The sequence below is a fragment of the Monodelphis domestica genome, chromosome 5, assembly GCF_027887165.1.
Source record: "Monodelphis domestica isolate mMonDom1 chromosome 5, mMonDom1.pri, whole genome shotgun sequence".
In the NCBI taxonomy this organism is placed as follows: domain Eukaryota; kingdom Metazoa; phylum Chordata; class Mammalia; order Didelphimorphia; family Didelphidae; genus Monodelphis; species Monodelphis domestica.
In genome coordinates this window covers 253,639,798-253,662,287 of record NC_077231.1, presented here as the reverse complement: position 1 = coordinate 253,662,287, position 22,490 = coordinate 253,639,798, and the positions used below count along the sequence as shown (strand labels likewise).

General features: G+C 36.6%; 1 protein-coding gene across 7 annotated transcripts in view; it reads left to right on the top strand.

Annotated features, from left to right (window-relative positions):
* The window catches only part of ZEB1 (zinc finger E-box binding homeobox 1), a 210,954-nt gene that overhangs the window by 138,337 nt on the left and 50,127 nt on the right, over positions 1-22,490 (top strand). For 6 of the 7 annotated variants that reach the window (XM_003342087.3, XM_016426318.2, XM_056800900.1 and 3 more), the window contains one exon: positions 15,738-15,938. In XM_003342087.3, coding sequence (XP_003342135.2) covers positions 15,738-15,938 — 201 coding nt within the window. Of the gene's footprint in view, positions 1-15,737; positions 15,939-18,149; positions 18,223-22,490 lie in introns of those variants that run through there. The other variant, XM_056800901.1, reaches the window with a different exon arrangement.

Genomic DNA, 22,490 nt, shown 5'->3' with positions numbered 1-22,490 from the left:
ATCCCTCAGGATTGTCCTGGTTCACTGTATTGCTATTAGTAGCAAAGCCAATTACCTTTGATCATCCCACAATGTTTCAGATTTTGTGTAATGTTCTCCTGGTTCTGCTTATTTCAATGCGCATGAGTTCATGGAGGTCTTTCCAATTCTTATAAAAATCCATCAATTCATCATTCCTTATATTGGCTTACATGTAGACAGCAAGTCAGCTTATTTCAGGGAGTCATACTTTAATCTCAAATGCTCATAGTTAGAAGCTAATTTGGGTCTATGGTTCTCAGCTTTTTCTGTGACTGCTTGAGGCAGTCATTGGCAAAAAAAAAAAAAGTTGGAGGACACCTTTCCAAATTTGGATCCATCCTAGCTTCTAAAGAATTCTAAAGGCATTTCAATGTATTCTCTCTGTTTCTCTGCCTCTCTCTTCCTCTCCCCCTTCCCTCCCTCCCTCCCTCCCTCTTTTTCTTGGGTAGCATTAGTGAGGGGATATGAAATAGCAACATCATCTCTAAGGCTCCGTAAGAAGCCACAAAAATGAACCTTTGTGACAACACAGACTTTTTCTGCCCCAGAACACAATCCACTCTCAGATTTAGATTTCTCTAGCCTATGTTCAACTTGTTCAGAATCTTCTAAAGGACCAATTTTTATCCCTTCCCACTAAAAAGGTGATCCAGAGCTTGGAAGTAGAACCCAAACCAATCAAATTGGCTCCAGAATCATACTGTATCTCCCCTCAACAAAATACCAGTCAGCACATCCATAACCCCTTTGTTAGAAAAATGCAACAGAATTCCGAAGTCTCACTTCTCCTTGACTCCATCAAATTGATCAGTTTTCCACAATTATTTAAATTGGATACCTATCAAAAATACAAATCATATGAGGTCATTTATTATAAAGAAACTGGCTCTCCATACCTCCATATCCCCATGAGTTGTCTGGTTGATTTAAGATAGGGACGTGGGGAAGGAGACAGAGACAGAGAAAATACGTTGAAATGCCTTTAAAATTCTTTAGAATCTAGGATGGATCCAAATTTGGAAAGAGGTCCAAGTAGCCACAGAAAAAGCTGAGAAGAACCATAGACCCAAGGTAGCTCCCAACTGTTTATGAGCATTTGAGATTATAGCCTGACTCATCGAAATGAGTTGGCTTGCTGTATAAAAGGAAGCTGACTTTTGCTTAGTAATTCTTAAGATGTACAAACAAATAAGAAAGAAAATAATGACAAGGAAAAGAAAAAAGGCAAAGTAGACATAGTGATCAGCAGACACTTAACAATAGAGAAGAAAACACTACAAAAGAGAAAGCTCATTGAGGAGAGCAGATACTGCTAGGGTCCATGCAGACCTAAAGGGTTTTGAAAAAGAGCTGGTTAGGTTTAGATGAACACCAGGGGAACCTAGGCAAATACTATTCCTTGGAATAAGTGCAATAAAATGAAAGAAAAAAGTCCTATCTCTTCATAGACTTTGCCTGTCCTTTTGATTCCTTTGATTCTCTTCTCATGAAATCATTAGTTTCTAGATGGCCAATTCTAATTTTTAAGACATGATTTTCCTCTGTCAGTTTTTGGTTCTTCTTTTTCAATTGACCCATTTCTTCTTGCATCACTTTCATTTCTCTTCCCTACTTTTCTTTTGTCTCTATTAATTGGTTTTTGAAGTCTTTTTTGAGCTCTTCCAGACTTTGTGTCCAATACATATTTTTCTTTTGGACTTTGCATGTGTTTCCTTTGCTTTCACTGTTCCCTTCTGTGTCTGTACCTTGCTCTTTGTCTCCATAAAATTCTTTAGAGTTAGGTGGGGTTTTTTTGGTTTACTCTCATTTTTCCTATCTAATTATCATTCTAAACTTGATCAAGGTCAGGGTCTGATCAAATTCTAGCCCCAGGCTTAGGCTCAAGTTTTTGGTCTCCCTGTGTACTTGATCCAATCAAACAGTTGATTGCCCTGTCATGGAGTTCCACCCTTAGTTTGGGGCAAAATGGGGGAGGGGGCTCCACCTGAGAACTGTGTCCTCACCTCAAACTGTGGATTATGCCCTCATACCAAGCCCAGACTGGGATTCCTGGCTTTGCTCTGGGTCCACATGGATCAGCCTTCTTTAGCCCAGACTGCTATGGGTTAGGACTCCAGACTTCTCCACAGGGTTGAAATTTCAAGGGTGTGAGTTGGCCTGGACCACTATTTGCCCCAGCAGGATCTCAGGATCTAAATGTTGTCTTGGACTTAAGTTTGGAGCCTGGGACAGCAAATGGGATAGGGGTGGGAGTGCTCTTGGCTTGCTCTTCACTCCTTGCTATGGTCTTTTGCTGGCTCTGCTTCCCTCTCACCCCAGTGTCCCAGATGTTCATTGCCTACCTTTTGGGTTTTTCTTTTCTTGAAAGTTGTTTCAGTCCATCTCCCTATTTGGTTCTTTCACTCCTATATTCATTTTGTAGTGATATTTTAATCTTGGTTGGAGAGGATTCTCATGGTGACACCCCAGGAAGCTCCTTGCCTGTCCTTTTCAAGGAGCAATCACTGCCTCATTCTTGGCCAGCCTGAAGCTGCTACTCTGTTTCACTTCCTATCTACCTCTTCCATCTGTGTCAGTCTGGAGCCAGCCTTTCTAGCCTACTCCATCTCTTCCCTGTTAATCATATTCTTTTTCAAAGACTAAACATCCTAGACATTCTCTTCATCAGTACTAACCCCAACTGTTTTTCTTTAGCACATCTATCAGCTCCTGCTACTGAATAACAAATGTAGCATTTCCAAATATGATGAAAAAGGATATAACTGGGAAACCCTGATTTTGATTTGGTGTGCATGAACGCAATATTTTGCTAAACAATATTCAGTTGTCAGAAAGAATAACCACAGCTTCCAAAGATGATATCCTTGGAGTTTTATTGTTTTTCACCTTGATCAATTTTAAAACTGGAGAGTTTCTCCCTACCTGTTTGCATCTCAAAAGTATTGTCTTTATTTTAATGCTTTGCAATACCTTCTTTACTTCCCATCTATTCCTAACAAAGCACAATCAATTATGAAATGAAAAGAATATCTGTTGTTGTGAGAAAGAATTGATATTCAGTTAGATCAAGGGGGAAATGGCTGAAATGTCTTTTCCCCTACTCTTGGGACAAGCTTTACTGCAATTTTAATGAGATCAGCCAAGAGGGAGCATTTTTAAGTATGAGATCCCTTATATAAAAGCTGTCATATGTAATTGCCCTTGTATTTGAAATTGACACTGTCACTTGTATTTCTACCTTTTGTTTGGCTTAAAAAACCAATGTGACCTGAAATCCTTTCTACACTGATCCTATATGTAGCTTGTTGTCAGATGCCAGCATTAGAAAGCTATAAATAGGGAGGCTTACAGAGGAAATGTGGAGAGCCTAGGAGAGCATTTTCAAGCAAGTTTGACTAGAAAAGAGGTTTATGAAAATAAATCCCTTTACAAATTAAGTAGACATCATTTTGGGCATCCTCCTCTCACTCTTGCCACTGCCACTCCCCCACTTTTCTATTTTTTTTCTATCTGGCCAAAAAAATAATAATAATTCCTTTGATTTGAATCTTCAAGTATTTGTCTAACACTGTTTTAGCCATTGTAGGAGGATATAAACATATGAAATATGGCCCTTGCCCACAAGAATATTACACCTTAATTAAGAAATGTTTTAAATTTGTGAGATCTGGTTAGAAAAGCCAAGTAGAAAAGTGAAGAACTTTAAGATAGATTACTTTAAATTCACTCGGTTTCCAAGTCGCAAAACTCAGTTCCCTTAAGTGTAGTTTCTATTGATTTTTTAAAGACTGTTGACAAATATGCTTGTTCTCATTTATTTAAGGCCTTGTAATTTTACATTTTAGTTAAAAACATATTTCTTTTTTTTTTGATACCACATAAATTTCCAGGTATAGCCCTGTATACTTATTGAACCTTGACTTGTAATAAAACAATTAAGCATTACCTTATGGAAAGTGATCTCTAATAACATATGTAGCTTTATACCTATAATTTCCTATCTCTCCTAAAAGGGAGGTGTATTTTTCTCATCAGGACCCAATTTCATCATTACAGTTACTCAGCATTCAACTTTGTTGTAGTTCTATTCATTTGCATTATTATAATTATATATGCATATATATATATAACATTACATTTTATATTATATTACATATAATACATATTATTTTTAATGTTCTGTTCATTTACAATATTATAATCACTATATGTAGTTATCTTGGTTCTTTATGCTTTCTAGCATCAGTATATACCAGGTTTCTCCATGTATTTCCGAATTCCTCATATTCATTAAAAGTCATATACTTTATTTGAAACATCCATATACTATAATTTGTTTAGCCTTTCCCCAATCCAAAGGTACCTTATTATCCAGTTTTTTGTCACCACAACAAGTGTTAGGAATATCTTGGTAATGGTAATATTTTAGCCTTCTTTACTGTCACTGACATCCCAGAGATATATGCCCAGTATTAGAGAATCTCTGGGCTCTGAACATTTTAGTTACTTTTCTGGCATGATTACAAATTGGCTTCCAGAATAGCTGAACCAATTCATAGCATTGATTTATTTGTTTTCCAATAGTACCTCCAACATGGATTATTTCTATCTTTTGCCAACTCTGCCATTTTGCCGGGTACATGATAAAGCTTTCAAAGTTTTAATGTGTATTTCTTTTATTGTTGTTGTTATTTTACAATTACTTTGAAAGTTGTTAGTTCAAAACACGAAATTTAATATGAAATTAAGCTTAATTATTGTGGCCAAATAACTGAAGAGAAAAGATGAGAAAATGTCTTCCTTTCTTTACTGCAGAGGTAAGGGAATGGGCATATTGCATTGTCAGACATGGTTAATATATTGGCTAAGTTTGCTGACATTTTCTCTAAAATCCTTGTTTAAAGGGATGGATGCTAGGTTTGAGGGAGGGATTATATTCAGGAATGAATATGCTACAAAAATAAAATAATATTTTAAAAGAGAAAAAGTGCTTTAAATTGGAGAATATTTTTAATGAAATAATTATCTATTGGGAAATGACTTGGATCGTTTATTTATGCTAATTACCTACAAATGGTGTCCCAAAAGTTGCAATACATAACTTCAGACATGAAAATTCTAGAAGCTCAGAAAAAAACTAAATTTTTAAGTTTAGTTACTTAAATTTTTGTGAATTTTGCTGAATAAATTTTTAATTTTAGCAAGATAGGACACCTTATTTGTGGTATGCATAATAGGATCTGAAGAAGAGATCCTCTTGCCTGGCCACCCAACCATTTGATTTCCCTTAAACATTTTTTCTTGTAGACTCATGTCCAGATCATTATGTAAGCATCAAAACTTCATTCTTTGGATAATCCTAAATCTAGGATTATGAATACAGTTCTTTCAGTCACTGAGAAATAGCTGATGAATATTTTTACAAAGATGACAAATCAGTTTAACAGTTGTATGAATTTTAATAAGAAACAGCAATATTTTGAAATTATGAGTACTTTTAAAATATTGTTTTTTATAAGTCTATAAAATTTATATTTCTCATTATCAAAGCTTAATTCTACACCAAGATTTGTGGGATAGCCTATAAATCTTGTATAGCAATTTTTATCAATATATTTGATACAAAGATATGTTTCTCAGTTGGTAGTTTCCCATATTAACATCATTTCATTTATTTTATTATTTTAAACATTTTAAATAATAACATTTATATAAAAATAATTCATATCTTTTTTATTCTGGCTTCTATCTTATTTATTTAAGAATTCCTTCCTTAAGATTGGTGAAAAGTATTGCCTTCCATTCTCAATTTTTAAAAGTTTTAGCATTTTATATTTGTCATTTAGCAATTCAGAACCTATCATGAATGATAAGTGAGCAAGCCACATATGCCATGGTACACAATATTCATTTCAAAAGCAATGTGGGTAAATGGAGTATTAGCTAAAATAACATAATAAGATTCTGGTCTAAACCCATTTTCTTCCAGACATCTTTAGAATTTTCTCAACAGCTCTTGTCAAATAGGGAATCTTCACAATAGTTTATAATCTTGGTTTTGTTATATTGATTTTTGCTTTGTCTTTGTATCTAGAGGAGCATTTGTATCTAAATGTATCTAAATTTAACTTATTTTAGTAAGTTAATAATAATTTTGATTTAATTTGTTTCCAAATTTAACTATTTCTTCCATATCTTCCAAACCCCAATTCATCCAGAGCTCAGAGATGCTACTATGTCTATTTTTATATAATGGTGTTTCACCCACCTAGAGTAGGCTTACGAAGCTATAGATAATAAGTAGTGTGTCATACAAAATGCATCCCAAGTTTCTTCTTTTCATTTAAATAGGTTTGCTTCCTAATATTAAGTTTAGTAACATATGTAAACTGCAAACCTAAATGTGATATAATTTTTAGCTATTACTATTTTCTATTCTACATTTACCTCATTCCAATGGAGATTTTCCTCACCTAAGATTACAATTCTTGAACCTCTTATTTTATATTATTTGTGAAATCATGTCTTACACTGGAGGAAAGCAGAGAATAAAATAAATATCAAAGTCAATTCCCTCAAGAACTTTTTTGCTGTAATTGGCCATGGGGAATGAAAACAAAGGGCAAACTTAAGAATGCTCAGTCAGTAAGACTACAAACATTTATTAAGTACCTCATATGTGTCATACACTCCAAGCACTGGAGACACAAACACAAATTAAAAACAAAGTCCCCAACTAATCAGGAAAGAGCACTTCTTGAAGGGGGTGGGAGTAGGACCTCAGCAAGGGGGCATGATGGAGAAGACCAAAGAAGTAAGAAAGCAGCTTAGCTGGTGGGAAATGGGGGAGAAGACTGGCTTGAGCCCCTTCCTTTAAAAGAGGCCTGGAGCCCAGGGCCTGCTCCTGACTGGAATCAGAGGGACAGAGAGGATACTGATGAAATTTGAGCATCATACAAATTAAGCTTTTAAAGCAGCATTCACATTTTTGCAAATTAAATTGTACATAAGTAATTTAAGAAGAGTGGAAGATTATCTGAACAGACTAAGATGATGATTTGGGCCCATTTCAAATCTGGTTAATATGTTCATAATTAATTTTATGGCACTAGAGAAAAAGAAAACCCATAGATAGAACTCTATAGCTGGTAAACTTTGTCACATAGTAGGCTATTAATGAATACATTCTTGCTGATCTTTTTTATTTTCTTGTATTTGTTTAATTAGGGGGACTTCCTATACTTTATTTGGCAACTTTTTCTGTTTTCAGAATATATTCAGCTTTAAGTCTTCCAGCAACTTGATTAATATTCCATTTGCCCATATTCCTTTTTGAAATTAAAATTATTGGGGGCAGCTGGGTGACTCAGTGGATTGAGAACCAGGCCTAGAGACGGGAGGTCCGATGTCTGACCCTGGGCAAGTCACTTAACCCCCATTGCCTAGCCCTTACCATTCTTCTATGGAAGGTAAGGGTTTTTTAATAAATAAATAAATAAATAGAATTAAAATTATTCACCATGGTAAATATTGCCTGCTAACTTCATTTTTAAAAAATAGTTTTTCAAAAAAAAATTAACTTGTCATTTATAAAACATTTTATTAGATATTTTATGTGTTAAGATGATGAGATTTCTTTCATAAGAAAGCCTTTTATGCTTTGTTTTTTTAAATATTTTATATAACTATTATAAATAGTACTTATTTTTAGTGTTATTTCTTCATTTGTTACCTAAAACTTAGACTATGTGCTTTAGATTGCAGACTTCCTAAAGTACAGAGATTATACCTGAGCTGAATCCTCATTCCTTGATCAATGTTATGTCACAATTGGACTAAGTTTTTTTAACCTGATTATTTTATTGGTGTGGGGAGCTCCCACTAAGGAAGCTCCCATTTCTCTCCACCAATGAAGCAATTGCCCTGCAACCTGGAATCTTGGAGAGAGACCCAGGATGATGAGACTTTGCCCTAGTGTCATTTAGCCAGGTTTCATAAGAAGCATGATTCGTTGACTGTGAGGCTGGCTCTCTACCCATTATGTCACTACTAATGACTAAATACTTTTGACTAAGTACTGTTGACTAAATGGTCATCTGAAGTCTATAAAATTATCCAAGAAATTCGAGCCAAAAATTCTGGTTTTCCCTAACTTGACTAGATATAGCTACCACCTAAGCAATCCCTGTATGTAGTGTTCAGGGACTGTGAAAAGAGATAGCTCTCCTAGCTAGATGGTAAGTATTGCTAGAGGCAATTTCTTAGAATGGGTTTTTCACTATATCTCACAGAAAGAACAATATTATTATTTAGAAATCTGTAGAAGAGAAATATTAATTCAGTGAATTAAGAAATACCTTAAACTCAAAGGTTTTTCAGATTTCCCATCTGTAAAATATGAATTTTAATGTCAAAGTTACAACAAAGTTTTTGTAAGGGGCAAGTAGTAAAAATTATAAAGCACTTTTATGTCTTACAAATGTTCATAAATTAAAATATTTAGCATTTCTATTCTTTGGCATTTGCAAATAGTCAGTATTATGCGTCTTCCCTGGGACACCTAATGGATAAATCAATTACAGATTGTTAGCTAGCTCACTAAAGATAAGAAGGTAAATTCTCAGTGAACAAAATCCATACTTTCTAAACAGGTCCATATTTCAGTAATATGTATGAATGGGTAAAGAAAGGCATAGTTATATATACATATGTTATGTGCAGATAGCCATTGAACATTAATAAACCTCCATTTTAACATTAATTTTTAAAGCACATACCAATAAAAAGATTAATATTATTTTTATCAGACTAGTAATTTATAATTTTGAGCAAATAAAAATTATGAGACTTATTAAGTTGATATATGCAGAAAAGTGTCTTGAATGAGGATTGAAAGCTGTCCACTGATAGCAGGTAGATGAATCCAAGGTATAGTTGGTCATAATGGAGCTAAAATATAGCATTTGTTGCATAGCAAATTCTCATCCTTACTAGCACAGGATCTAGAGATTCAAAGACATTCAACTTAGAGAGAGAAGATTCAACTTTTATATTTTAATTTCTCACCTTTTACCTTTCTCCCTTTCCCTCAATATGCCTGCCTCTGGGGATATCCCAATGTCTCTCTTATCTGTGAAATATTAGATGTTATTGATCATTTTCTGGCCTTGGGTCTCCTACATTAGCATCGTGACTGAGCAGTTATTAAATCTCTGTTTATTTCTTTCATCAAATGTAAAATGGGTATAATCAGCATTGACCTCCCAGGATTGTTGTGAGGATCAAATGAGATATTTAAAAAGCACCTAGCTCAATGCCTAGCCCCTAGAAGGTGTTCTATAAATGCTTGTTCCTTCCACCCCAGTCACAATCCACTTCCCTCCCCACCCCCATCCCTGCCAGTTCTTCCCAAGTACAAGATGGAGAGGAGAGCAAGAATATTTTCAGGCCCACTGTGCCAGCTGAATGGTTTATGGAAGTGGAATGAATATTTAATGCCTATTCTACTTTGTTAATATTTTCTAGATTAGTAATTGTGAACCTATAGCACAGGTGCCAAAGATGGCACATAGAGCACTCTCTGTGGGTACTCGGCTACCGCACCCCCCAAAGTTCATTATTAGAAAGGCAGAGGGACTCTGGTGGAGCTGCCCCTCTCCCTCTCTCCACCACTTCTCCCCGCCCCTCTGCCCAACAGTCCAATCAGAACATGGGGTGGGGGGCAGCTCACTCCCCTCCCCCTCTCTACCCTTGCTGAGGAGGACATTCCTCACTTCCACCCCTCTGCTTAGCAGGTCAATGGGAGCACTTCCTCCCTCCCCTGTGGGGGGGGGGTAAAGGAGAGGGAGGACACAGCAGTGGTCTGGGGGTGGGGCAGAGTGGGGCCTGGCACTCTGTCTCTAAATGGTTTTCATCACTGATCTAGGTAATAACAGGAAAAAGCAAACAGATGGGCTAAAGAAAAAAGAGGCATCTAGTTACAATAAAGGCAAGTGGGGGTAGAATAGAAATCATATTTGAACAAAAAAAAATGCTATTAAACCTAGTTTTAAAAAATCAAGGACATGATCTGAATAATTTAACTTTCTAAATTGTTTTTAACTTTTTTTACATTTTATAATATTTTATTTGATCATTTCCAAGTGTTATTCACTAAAGACAAAGATCATTTTCTTTTCCTCCCCCCCCCCACCCCCGTAGCTGACGCCTGATTCCACTGGGTATTACATGTGTTCTTGATTCGAACCCATTGCTATGTTGTTAATATTTGCATTAGAGTTTCATTTAGAGTCTCTCCTCAGACATGTCCCCTCAACCGCTGTAGTCAGGCAGTTGCTTTTCCTCGGTGTTTCTACTCCCACAGTTTATCCTCTGCTTATGAATGGTGTTTTTCCTGCTGGATCCCTGCAGATTGTTCAGGGACATTACACTGCCACTAATGGAGAAGTTCATTATGTTTGATTATACCACAGTGTATTAGTCTCTGTGTACAATGTTTTCCTGGTTCTGCTCCTCTCGCTCTGCATCACTTCCTGGAGGTTGTTCCAGTCTCCATGGAACTCCTCCACTTTATTATTCCTTTTAGCACAACAGTATTCCATCACCAACATATACCACAGTTTGTTCAGCCATTCCCCAATTGATGGGCATCCCCTCGCTTTCCAGTTTTTGGCCACCAAAAAGAGCGCAGCTATGAATATTTTAGTACAAGTCTTTTTGTCCATTATCTCTTTGGGGTACAGACCCAGCAGTGCTATGGCTGGATCAAAGGGTAGATATTCTTTTGTCGCCCTTTGGGCATAGTTCCAAATTGCCCTCCAGAATGGCTGGATCAGTTCACAACTCCACCAGCAATGAATTAATGTCCCTACTTTGCCACATCCCCTCCAGCATTCATTACTTTCCTTTGCTATCATGCTAGCCAGTCTGCTAGGTGTGAGGTGATACCTCAGAGTTCTTTTGATTTGCATCTCTCTGATTATAAGAGATGTAGAACACTTCTTCATGTGCTTATTAATAGTTTTGATTTCTTTATCTGAGAACTGCCTATCCATGTCCCTTGCCCATTTATCAATTGGAGAATGGCTTGATTTTTTGTACAATTGATTTAGCTCTTTGTAAATTTGAGTAATTAAACCTTTGTCAGAGGTTTCTATGAAGATTTTTTTCCCAATTTGTTGTTTTCCTTCTGATTTTAGTTACATTGGTTTTGTTTGTACAAAAGCTTTTTAATTTGATGTAGTCAAAATTATTTATTTTACATTTTGTGATTCTTTCTATGTCTTGCTTGGTTTTAAAGCCTTTCCACTCCCAAAGGTCTGACATGTATACTATTCTGTGTTTACCAAATTTACTTATGGTTTCCTTCTTTATGTTTAAGTCGTTCACCCATTTTGAATTCATCTTGGTGTAGGGTGTGAGGTGTTGATCCAAACCTAATCTCTCCCACACTGTCTTCCAATTTTCCCAGCAGTTTTTATCGAATAGTGGATTTTTGCCCCCAAAGCTGGGATCTTTGGGTTTATCGTATACTGTCTTGCTGAGGTCGCTTGCCCCCAGTCTCTTCCACTGATTATCCTTTCTGTTTCTTAGCCAGTACCAAATTGTTTTGATGACTGCTGCTTTGTAATATAGTTTAAGGTCTGGGACTGCGAGGCCCCCATCATATGTGGTTTTTTTTTTTTCATGATTTCCCTGGATATCCTTGATCTTTTGTTATTCCAGATGAATTTTGTTATGGTTTTTTCTAAATCAGTAAAGAAATATTTTGGGAGTTCAATGGGTATGGCACTAAATAGATAAATAAGTTTGGGTAGGATGGTCATTTTTATTATATTGGCTTGTCCTATCCATGAGCAGTTAATGTTTTTCCAATTGCTCAAGTCTAGTTTTAGTTGTGTGGAGAGTGTTTTGTAGTTGTATTCATATAGTTCCCGTGTTTGTCTCAGGAGATAGATTCCTATGTATTTTATTTTGTCTAAGGTGATTTTGAATGGAATTTCTCTTTCTAGTTTTTGCTGCTGAGCTGTGTTGGAGATATATAGAAAAGCTGATGATTTATGTGGGTTTATTTTGTATCCTGCAACTTTGCTAAAGTTGTTGATTATTTCAATTAGCTTTTTGGTTGAATCTCTAGGCTTCTTTAAGTAGACCATCATGTCATCTGCAAAGAGTGATAACTTGGTCTCCTCCTTGCCTATTTTGATGCCTTCAATTTCTTTTTCTTCTCTAATTGCTACTGCTAGTGTTTCTAATACAATGTCAAATAATAGAGGTGATAATGGGCATCCTTGTTTCACTCCTGATCTTAATGGGAATGGATTTAGTTTATCCCCATTGCAGATGATATTAGTTGATGGTTTTAGATATATACTGTTTATTATTTTTAGGAGTGACCCTTCTATTCCTGTGCTTTCTAGTGTTTTTAATAGGAATGGGTGTTGTATTTTATCAAAGGCTTTTTCTGCGTCTATTGAGATAATCATGTGGTTCTTGTTGGTTTGCTTGTTGATGTGGTCAATTATGTGGATGGTTTTCCTAATATTGAACCAGCCCTGCATTCCTGGTATAAATCCTACTTGATCATGGTGGATGACCCTTCTGATCACTTGCTGGAGTCTTTTTGCTAGTATCCTATTTAAGATTTTTGTATCTATATTCATTAGGGAGATTAGTCTATAGTTTTCTTTCTCTGTTTTTGACCTGCCTGGTTTTGGAATCCGTACCATGTTTGTGTCATAAAAGGAGTTTGGTAGAACTCCCTCTTTGCTTATTATGTCAAATAGTTTGTATAGTATTAGGATTAACTGTTCTCTGAATGTTTGATAGAATTCACCGGTGAATCCATCAGGCCCTGGGGATTTTTTCTTAGGAAGTTCTTTGATGGCTTGTTGGATTTCATTTTCTGATATGGGATTATTTAAGAATTCTATTTCTTCTTCTGTTAGTCTAGGCAGTTTGTATTTTTGTATATATTCATCCATATCACCTAAATTGGTGTATTTATTGCCATATAATTGGGCAAAGTAATTTTTAATGATTGCCTTAATTTCCTCTTCATCGGAGGTGATTGTCCCCCTTTTCATCTTTGATGCTGTTAATTTGCTTTTCTTCCTTCCTTTTTTTATTAGATTGACCAGTACTTTGTCTATTTTGTTTGTTTTTTCAAAGTACCAGCTTCTTGTCTTATTTATTAAATCAATAGTTCTATCACTTTCAATTTTATTAATTTCTTCCTTAATTTTTAGGATTTCTAGTTTGGTTTTCTGCTGGGGGGTTTTAATTTGATCGTTTTCAAGTGTTTTTATTTGCATTTCCAATTGATTCATCTCTGCTCTCCCTAGTTTGTTGATATATGCACTCAGGGATATGAATTTACCTCTGATTACCTCTTTGGCTGCATCCCAAAAGGTTTGAAAGGATGTCTCGCCATTGTCATTTTCCTCAATGAAATTATTAATTGTTTCTATGATTTCTTCTCTAACTAAACGATTTTGGAGTATCATATTGTTTAATTAGTAAGCCCTCAGGCAGCGACCTTCAGTGAGACCCAGATGGAAGGTTCTGGTCAGGGGGCTACAGGCTTCCCCCCCTTCCCTCCCCCCCTCTCTGCCTCCCTGCTGTCTGGGTGCCCCTGTGACTGGCTCAGGTCGTTTTCAGGGGGTGACCCTCAGAATAGCAGGCTCCCAAGGCCCCCCCTGCCTGCCCTGAGGTTCCTGCTGCTGCCTCGGACTCAGCACTCTGGGTTGGGGGGGGGATGGGTCCTGGGACCTTACGTTTGCCTTCCCCTAAGATCCGAGTGATCTCGGGCTCCAACTCTTGGGGGGCCATACCTTTTGATCCAGGTCCAGGAGGAGTGTTTCCGGGGTCTATTCTGCTGTTTGTTTTGAATTTCAATGCCCTAGGAGCATTCCTTTTGAGATCTGTAAGGAAGGGTTTCTGGAGCTCCGAACTTTAGCTTTCTCTAAGCTGCCATCTTGACCGGAAGTCGTTTTTAACTTTTAAAGTTAGATGTTTTGACAAGTCAGCAGTGACATAAATGGAAAGTCTAAATAACACTTTAGTTGGGTCATCTGGATTTACCAACTAGTCACTGATTTGTTCACAATTGTTCAATGGTGTCACTAAATGTTATAAGCAAAACAGTATCCTGAATGTACTGTCTTTCTCTTTTTTTATGTACTGTCTTTCTATTTTACATTGAATTATATGAATGTGCTATTAAAATGGGTAAATGATCATAGGAAAGAGAAAGTGATAGAATGCCCTCCCCTGCCCCTGAAAAGTGGATTTTTTTTTCATTCAAAGTGATGAGTCTTCAGGTCCAACCTTATTTTTAAATGGACCAAAGAATTTTCCTAGCACTTCTGAGATCACAGCCCTTTAAGCAGCCATTTCCTTGAGCCTTTTTGCACACACTTTTCTTTTTTCTCACTATCTCCTTTTCTTTTTGCACAGTGCTGATTTTGTTGTATCTTACTTAGTGGGTATTTTAAGAGTTTGGTTGAACTACTTTTGGCAAGAATGGTAAGAGCAATTGCTGCTGCCTGTTAACAGCCAGAGCAGAGGGAGGCAAAAATCTCTCCTCTTTCCTTTTACCGGTTTACTCTCCTTCCCTGCTCTGTTCTTAGCAAGTAATAAATGCTCTGCTCACAGTTGGGTGATCTGTCTCTCTTCGCAATAAGCACAGAAACAATTTATTTTTATAATTTGCATGCTATTGGGATTCTGGAACAATATTGTATTGTGTCATGTTGTATATTATGTGTTATTTGCTTTGAAGAATTACACTGTACATAGATTAGTAACCCACTTTACTGGTGATTTCTTGAACAGTAGCCTTCACTTAGTGAAATCCCATGTCCAAAAGTCTCATGTAAAAATTCAATACATTTAAAATCACTACCTTTAACCTTTTAGTGGTTTGTGAAATTTGACCAAATTAGTCAACTACTTAAAAGGTATTTTGGAATAAACTGGGAAATACTGAAATTTACTTAAGTAATTAACTTTGTATTCGATAAACCTAACATTGGTTGTAATTAATTGTTCAAACACCTACTGGGGTGAGACTCTTTATCTGAATGCTTTGTCACATAGTAGATAAATAATGACCTTTCTAAAATTCTTTTTTAAATGTTGATGTCCATTGATAAAACAGGATTTAGATTATCTATCATGTAAAAGTCCCTACTATGAAAATACATTTTTTTTGAGGGATTTGGCTCATTTCATTTTTTTTTTTTTAGTATTGCTTCACTAACAGTACTGTTATGCCCTTGCAAAAGAGACTAGTCTGGTGTAGTGAATCAAAGGACTGGCTTTGTAGTCAGGAGGACCTAAGTTCAAGCTCTGTCTCTGATAAATCTGGTACATGTGGCTATGGGAAGTCATTTAATCTCTCTTCCCCGTAACCAAATCTCTCTAATTTATGCATTGCAGCAGGACTGCAACAGTAGAGTGGGTTTCCTATACATGTGAGTTCCCTAAACATGTGAAATCATAAATCCAAGCCAGAAATACATCTTAAATAGTCTTATAAACAAGTATAATGCAAATAGATTTTAACATTTATCTAACTATGAAATAATAATAATAGTATATTACAAAAATAAATATCATGCTTATTATCAAGTATTTTATCAAAGTTTTCCATTTGCATTTAAATTGTGATTGTTCCTGGCAGATTTTGATTATTATTTATTCTTTTGTTTCAGTTACAAATTATAATAATGTGGTAGAAACTAATTCGGATTCAGATGATGAGGATAAACTACATATTGTGGAAGAAGAAAGTGTTACTGATGCAGGGGATTGTGATGCTAGTGTGCCAGAAGATGATTTGCCAACAGACCAGACAGTGTTACCAGAAAGCCATGAACAGGAAGGAAGTACCAGCAGTTGCTGGGAAGATGATGGTATGTTTTATTTGATTCTTATGATTTTTTAAAATTGAAATTGCATAAATGAAAACTTTGAAATTACCAATGAAAATGTTTTAGCAAAACCAAGGAGTAGAAAGTATTATTTTACCTATCATATGACTTTAAGATAGCTTCAGATGGTAAATACTGACCCACTGAAATTAGAATTGGAGTCATGACATTCTAGCTATTCTAAACATGAAGTTCTAGAACACTTTTGTTAACCCTTACCTTCCACGACCAATACTGTGTATTGATTCTAAGGCAGAAGAGTGGTAAGGGCTAGGCAATGGGGGTTAAGTGCCTTACTCAGAGTCACACACCAGTGTCTGAGGTCACATTTGAACCCAGGACCTCCCATCTCTGGGCCTGATTTGCAATCCACTGGGCCACTCAGCTGCCCTGTTAAGAACACTTTCAAGGAGTATGGGTGAGCATTGGGGAATGAAAAGTAAATCCATACAGTTGGTCAATGAAAAAAAATTCACAATTGGCCTTTTCAGACTGTTTCCTCTATCTTAAAAAGACAAATAAAAAATGACTTATTGAGAAAATCTTGAAAGAATTTGAAGTTATCAATGTCATGGCTAGAGATTGTATTTTTCATACAAAAATAGCACTAACAGAATCAGTGTTTTGTTTTGGTTTGGGGGAAAAAAACAGACCCTCACAATTGAAAGGGACTTCAGATGCCAGTTAGTCCGCTCCATTCTTGACCAAGAGGCCCTTCTACAGTATCTCTAATAAATGGGCATGTAGCTTTTCCTCAAAGATCTCTAGTGATGGGAAATCCAATTTTCCTTAAAGCAGCCCATTCCAGTTTCAATATCTCTAATCATTAGGAACACTAAATTTACCTCAAAGCATTGCATATGAGAATAGTGTACTATTTTGAGATATTTAGTACTAAGTTTCCTTTCCTATAAGATACTATACAAAATATCTATATATAGTGCACCCAGCTCATAATAATCAGACTTACAAATATCAAGCCATCCATAATGCCAAAACCTAAACATGTATAAATTGATAACCCAGAAAGGTATTATTTTCATTATGAAGAAATTCTTTCCTTTGCAAGAGGATTCATCTTGAGATTTATTTCAAAAATAAGCTATCCTAGTGCATATAAAATGAAATGCAATTTGTAAAAACTCCATACAGTTTTTCATGAATAAATCTATTATATATAGCATGAGGTGCACTTGTATTTAGGATTCTGCATGTTTTTAGGATTTTTTTTTCATTTTCATACACTTTAAAATTTTAATGAAATACTACACACTTGTGGCATAATTGGGGGGAAAAACCACTAGTAATCAAAAGGCCTGAGTTTTAATGTCTGCTTTGCAAAAAAAAAAAAAGAACTATGTAACTTTGGAAAAACTGTTTAACTTCTAAGGGACTCAATTTCCTGAGAGATTTGACCTAAATGATGTCCAAGGCATTTTCCTGTTTTAAAATTTTGTAATGCCAGTCTTTGTCATTATTTGAATTAAATGGGGTTGCCTTTCATGCCAGAACTTGTGCAGCAACATGTTAATGAAGAATCAGGACCTGGAATTTGGCCAGAAAAGAGAGATAGGCACAAATTATAAATCAAATGGTCTACTAGTCAAGTCCTGAGAGGGTCAGTAAAGAAAAAGCAGGCTGTCAGGTCAGTGAGGAGGGTGCTGGCCATGGTGCTGAAGCAGCTGAGCCTATGATTGTTTTGATAGCTAAACTCTTATAGAAGGTATATTTTTCGACTTGTCTTGATAACAGCTGAAACCACCATCTCCTATAAGACTCAGCAAGGCAGCCCAGATAGTTATAATATGTGATAGCACCCACCACCATCATCTCAGCATGCAGAGGGATTTCTTCCAGAATAGAGCACAAGGAGCTAAAATTCTAAGTGTGCCTTTGCTAGACCTGGCCAGGGTACACAGGGAATCCTCATGTTAAACTTCTGGTCTTTCTATATCTGTGAGGGGCTAAAATCCTAGAGGAAATAGAACCTGATCTTGGACTGGTTGAGCCACCAAAGGGTTATGGTCTGTGATTTCATTTGGCTTTCAGACCAGTCTTTTCTTAAATACTCCCAATGAGCTACAATATTCTAAGTATCCACCTTTATTGATTAATAGAGGGAATTAGGAGACCTCAGTCATCATGTAGCAAATAAAAGCTGAAATGGAGGAAGTCAGGCAAGAATAGGAGACTCGGAAACAAAGGAGTCAAGAGCTCAGGCCTCAAAGTTTGAAGAATAATACATCAGAAGGCATCCAAGTAACAGGTAGGATCCCCAGCAGCAAAACTAGTGCTCCTATTGAGCCAAGTCCGTCTAGAGTCAGAGATTCCTTATATATTTCCTGCCAGAAATGGCCTCTGAATTTGGGTGAGCATTGGGGAATGAAAAGTAAATCCATACAGTTGGTCAATGAAAAAATTCACAATTGGCCTTTTCAGGCTATTTCCTCTATCTTAAAAGGACAAATAAAAATGACTTATTGAGAACATCTTGAAAGAATTCAAAGTTATCAATGTCATGGCTAGAGATTGTATTTTTCATACAAAAATAGCACTAACAGAATCAGTGTTTTGTTTTGGTTTTTTACTGTTTACTAAACATGGTACTGGGCACTAGAAAGTAAAACAGAGTGGAATAATCCCTACTTTCAAAGATCAATTCTTTGGATTTTATATTTTGTTATTATTTGGTAGACATAAAAACATACAGGGACCTAAGGTGAACGATTCAGGAAAACATTCATGGTCCACATCGAGTATCCTCAGGGCCCAAGTTCTGTACCTCAGGAAGCTCCTAAGATGTCATCTGGCTTTGAAATGGAGGGAGACAGTCCTACAGATCTCTCTTCTGCCTGGTTCAGTGCCAGAGATTCTGAGAGGAAAAAGATACAGAAAAGCTCTGAATTGAGCCAGGCCCATGTTATTCTCAGCTCTGGAGGTTCCTTCACTTTCTAGAATTTGAGGCCAAAGATCACAAGACCTCTAAAACTGCCTCATCCTGAAACGTGGAGTCACTGTCCCGAGTACTTCCTGTCATCTAATCAGTACATATTCTCCCTCCTGCAGCATGGATTGAAAGCTACCCCTTCATCCTATTCGAATTTCTTCCATATCTTCCCATAGTACAGCATTCAGGGAATGGAGGGAGAGTGTACACATTTTTATTAAGCGCCTACTATATGCCAGACACTGTGCTAAGCACTTTGAAAATATCTTATTTGATCCAAAAATACAACAACAGAATAACGTAAACTATAATAAGAGCCCTGAGAGGTGTGTGCTGTTATTATCCCCATTTTACAGTTGAAGAAATAAGCAAACAGTTCCAAGAATTTGCCAGGATGTCTGAGGTAGAATTTGAATTCAGGTCTTCCTGCTATTGAGCCCAGCATGCCATCTGCTTTGCCACCTTATTGCCTAAATGCAGCACTCCAACTATTCATCTATTATATTTTTGTTCCCACTGTAGTCTTATCACTTTTTCAAATTATACATTTTTCCAGACGATATATTTTATATCATTGTACGAGTCACTATTAGAAATATGTAAGTGTCTCCAATGTCCATTTGATGACTGGCAGAATTCAAACTCTCAGGGATGTATATGATGTATATCAATTTAGTATTACCAGAAGAATGTTGGGATTCAACCTGGATTTTGTGGCAAGAAGCAGTTTAGGACTTTTCCCCCATTACAATCTAGCCTGCTCAATCCTTCCTAATTGGTTCTGAGACCATATCATTGTCTGGCTGCTGCTCCTTTCCATGATGGAATGTAGGCAGCTGCCCATGTCACTGCATGTCATTGTCTAGAGCCAGGGCTGTGGGGGTTTTTAAACCCTTACCTTACATCTTAGAATCAATATTCTGTATTAGTTCCACAACAGAAGAGCGGTAAGAGTTAGGCAGTGAAAGTTAAGTGACTTGCTCAGGGTCACACAGCTGGGAAATGTCTGAGGCCAGATTTGCCTGGCTCTCTAGCTGCCTTCACACCCCCACCCCCAATCCTGAGACCCATAGTTTTTAACCTGAAGGCCATGGATCTATGTGGATAGATTTCAGGAAGTCTGTAAAATCAGGTAAAAAATACATCTTCATTTCACTGTGATCCCATGAAGTTTATTTTATGCATTTAAAAACATTCTGAGAGGGGTTCATAGGCTTCACCAGACCATCAGATGAATTCATAATGCTCAGAAAGTGAAGAGCATTCTTCTTCCATTTGGGTCTTCTCCTTTGTGGTCCATGAACATGAGATACGTCTTCTCTGCACAGTGGTGGAATGTGTGGAGGAGGCTTTGATTCAGTTCAAGCCTGGCATCCTCCATTACCAGGAGAATCTGCACAGCTTCGTCCCCTCTGGTGAATCTTTACTTGGAGCAGACTTGCCTTTCTTCTGACAATGATGGCAGAGCCATGGAGGAGGGCAGGAGAGGTGTTGTGGAAGAGAGTTCTGAGAAACACGTCATACCTTCCAAGCCAGGAGCTCAGCGGGTCCCAGGCCTGGCCCTTGGGAGAGCCCACCTGCTCCCCTTCCATATTCCCAGATGGGACAGATGTGTCTCATAAAGATTTTATGGTGATGAGGAAGAGATGTGTGAGTAACTGGCTACTGATTGAGGTCTGCTCAGGTGCCTTTTTTGGTCATTAAAGAGTTCAAGTTTTTTTTTCCCAAATCTTTATTTTCTTATATATTTTTAAAACCATTCCCTTCACACTCTTCAGTGTTACTTCCAGTATAGTTTCCTTTGTACATTTGGATGGTCTAGCTTTCCTTTTTGACTTTGTCTTCTTTAGTGCTGTTTCTGCTTCTTTGTGGAACTCCAAGTTTCCATTATTGGCAATGACGAGTGGCCTATTAGGAATGCTAACATATCTGCTCCTTTGGGGGTTGCCGTTATCTCTCCCTTTGCATCAGTAAAGACGCTTGAGATGATGTGGCTTTGCTGGATCTCACACACTCAGTTTCCAGGCTGCCTGTCTGCCCCACTGCTCTTGACTACTTTAGGAAGAATGTTAGTCATGATGCTGCCACTTCATAACCTTTTACAAGTTTTGTTGGCTTCTTGTTTTTTCATTACATTTATTCCCAAATACATCCTTTCTCACCCAATATCCATTGTGTTTTCTGTTATGACAAATACTTTCTATAATAGTTCAGCAGAACCAGCAGCACTGACAGTAGCTGATAGAGTACCCAGCATTCCACATCTGTGGTATCCCACCTCTAACAAAAAAGGATATTTTCTCATCTTTTTTTAGGCCCATGTTTGATCCTTATAAATACTACACATGGTATGGGTTGTTATTCTTATTACTTAATCATTTATTTGTTTGTTTAGGTTTGCATTGCTATCATCACTGTGTAACATTGTTCTCTCTCTCTCTCTCTCTCTCTCTCTCTCTCTCTCTCTCTCTCTCTCTCTCTCTCTCTCTCTCTCTCTCTCTCTCTCTCTCTCTCTCTGTCTCTGTGTGTGTCTCTCTCTAACCCTCCCCCACCTATAGCTGTGAAGAATACTACTTAGGTGAGTTAGATACTCATAAAGCAATGGGAATTTGCATTGCTAAATTTAATAGGGATATATTACTTTTGTTGATTAGTTTTCTAAAGACCCAGACAGAAGAAGCAAAATCATCAGTAGGAAAACTGGTATCATTCAGTTCTGCCCTAGACTAACAAAACTTCACCTTAATAAATCCTATTTTAATAGGATTTAAATAAATCTGAAGATATCATGTGGTATTGAAATGTTAAAACATTTAATCAAATTCTGTAAAGCCATTCTGGTCTTTAATTGGACTCCTGAACCAAAGACAGATGTTCATCAAACTGGACTTTAGTTTCTCCATCTCTGTATTGAAAGGCCACCTAGATGAGATTAATTCTGAGATCCTTTCCAGCACTAATATTCTGTGATTTTGTACCATTCTTGAAATAGAGATCTCATAAAAAGTAGAAATCCTTTTATTTTGTATATTATTTGCATTACATTATATGTATACTTTGTAAAGTAAACTTATTTTTCACACAATGAAGCACAAGATTTTTATATCATTTTTAAGAAGGGAAACATAATTTTATAGACATGCCAGTATTGGAACACTGCCATAAAAGATTCATGTGGTTCAGCCAGAAACTCTTAGGCTTATGTCAGTTAAACCTCTTGAAATACATATACCTTACTTTTGAGACACCTGTTGTATAGGTCTCTCAGAATTTCAGTTAAAATGACTAGAAATGAAAGGAAAGTGATCTGATATATAATATACAGTTGAACATCGTTACACTTTTAACTTTGAGGAAAGAGAAAAGCTAGAAATCCAATTTGTATGGACAGTGCAGATCATATTTTACAATATAATTAAAAGCTCACTCTGCTTTTTAAAATATTTCCTACCTCTTAACTAGTAGTGCTTTGTTGAATTAATTTTAACAAAAGTATTTTCAGCAGCCTAAAGCAGGTATTTTTTTTGAAAGCATACTTCTCAGACTAGTTTTAGGAGGTACATTTCTTCCCACCCTCTTCAAGAAGG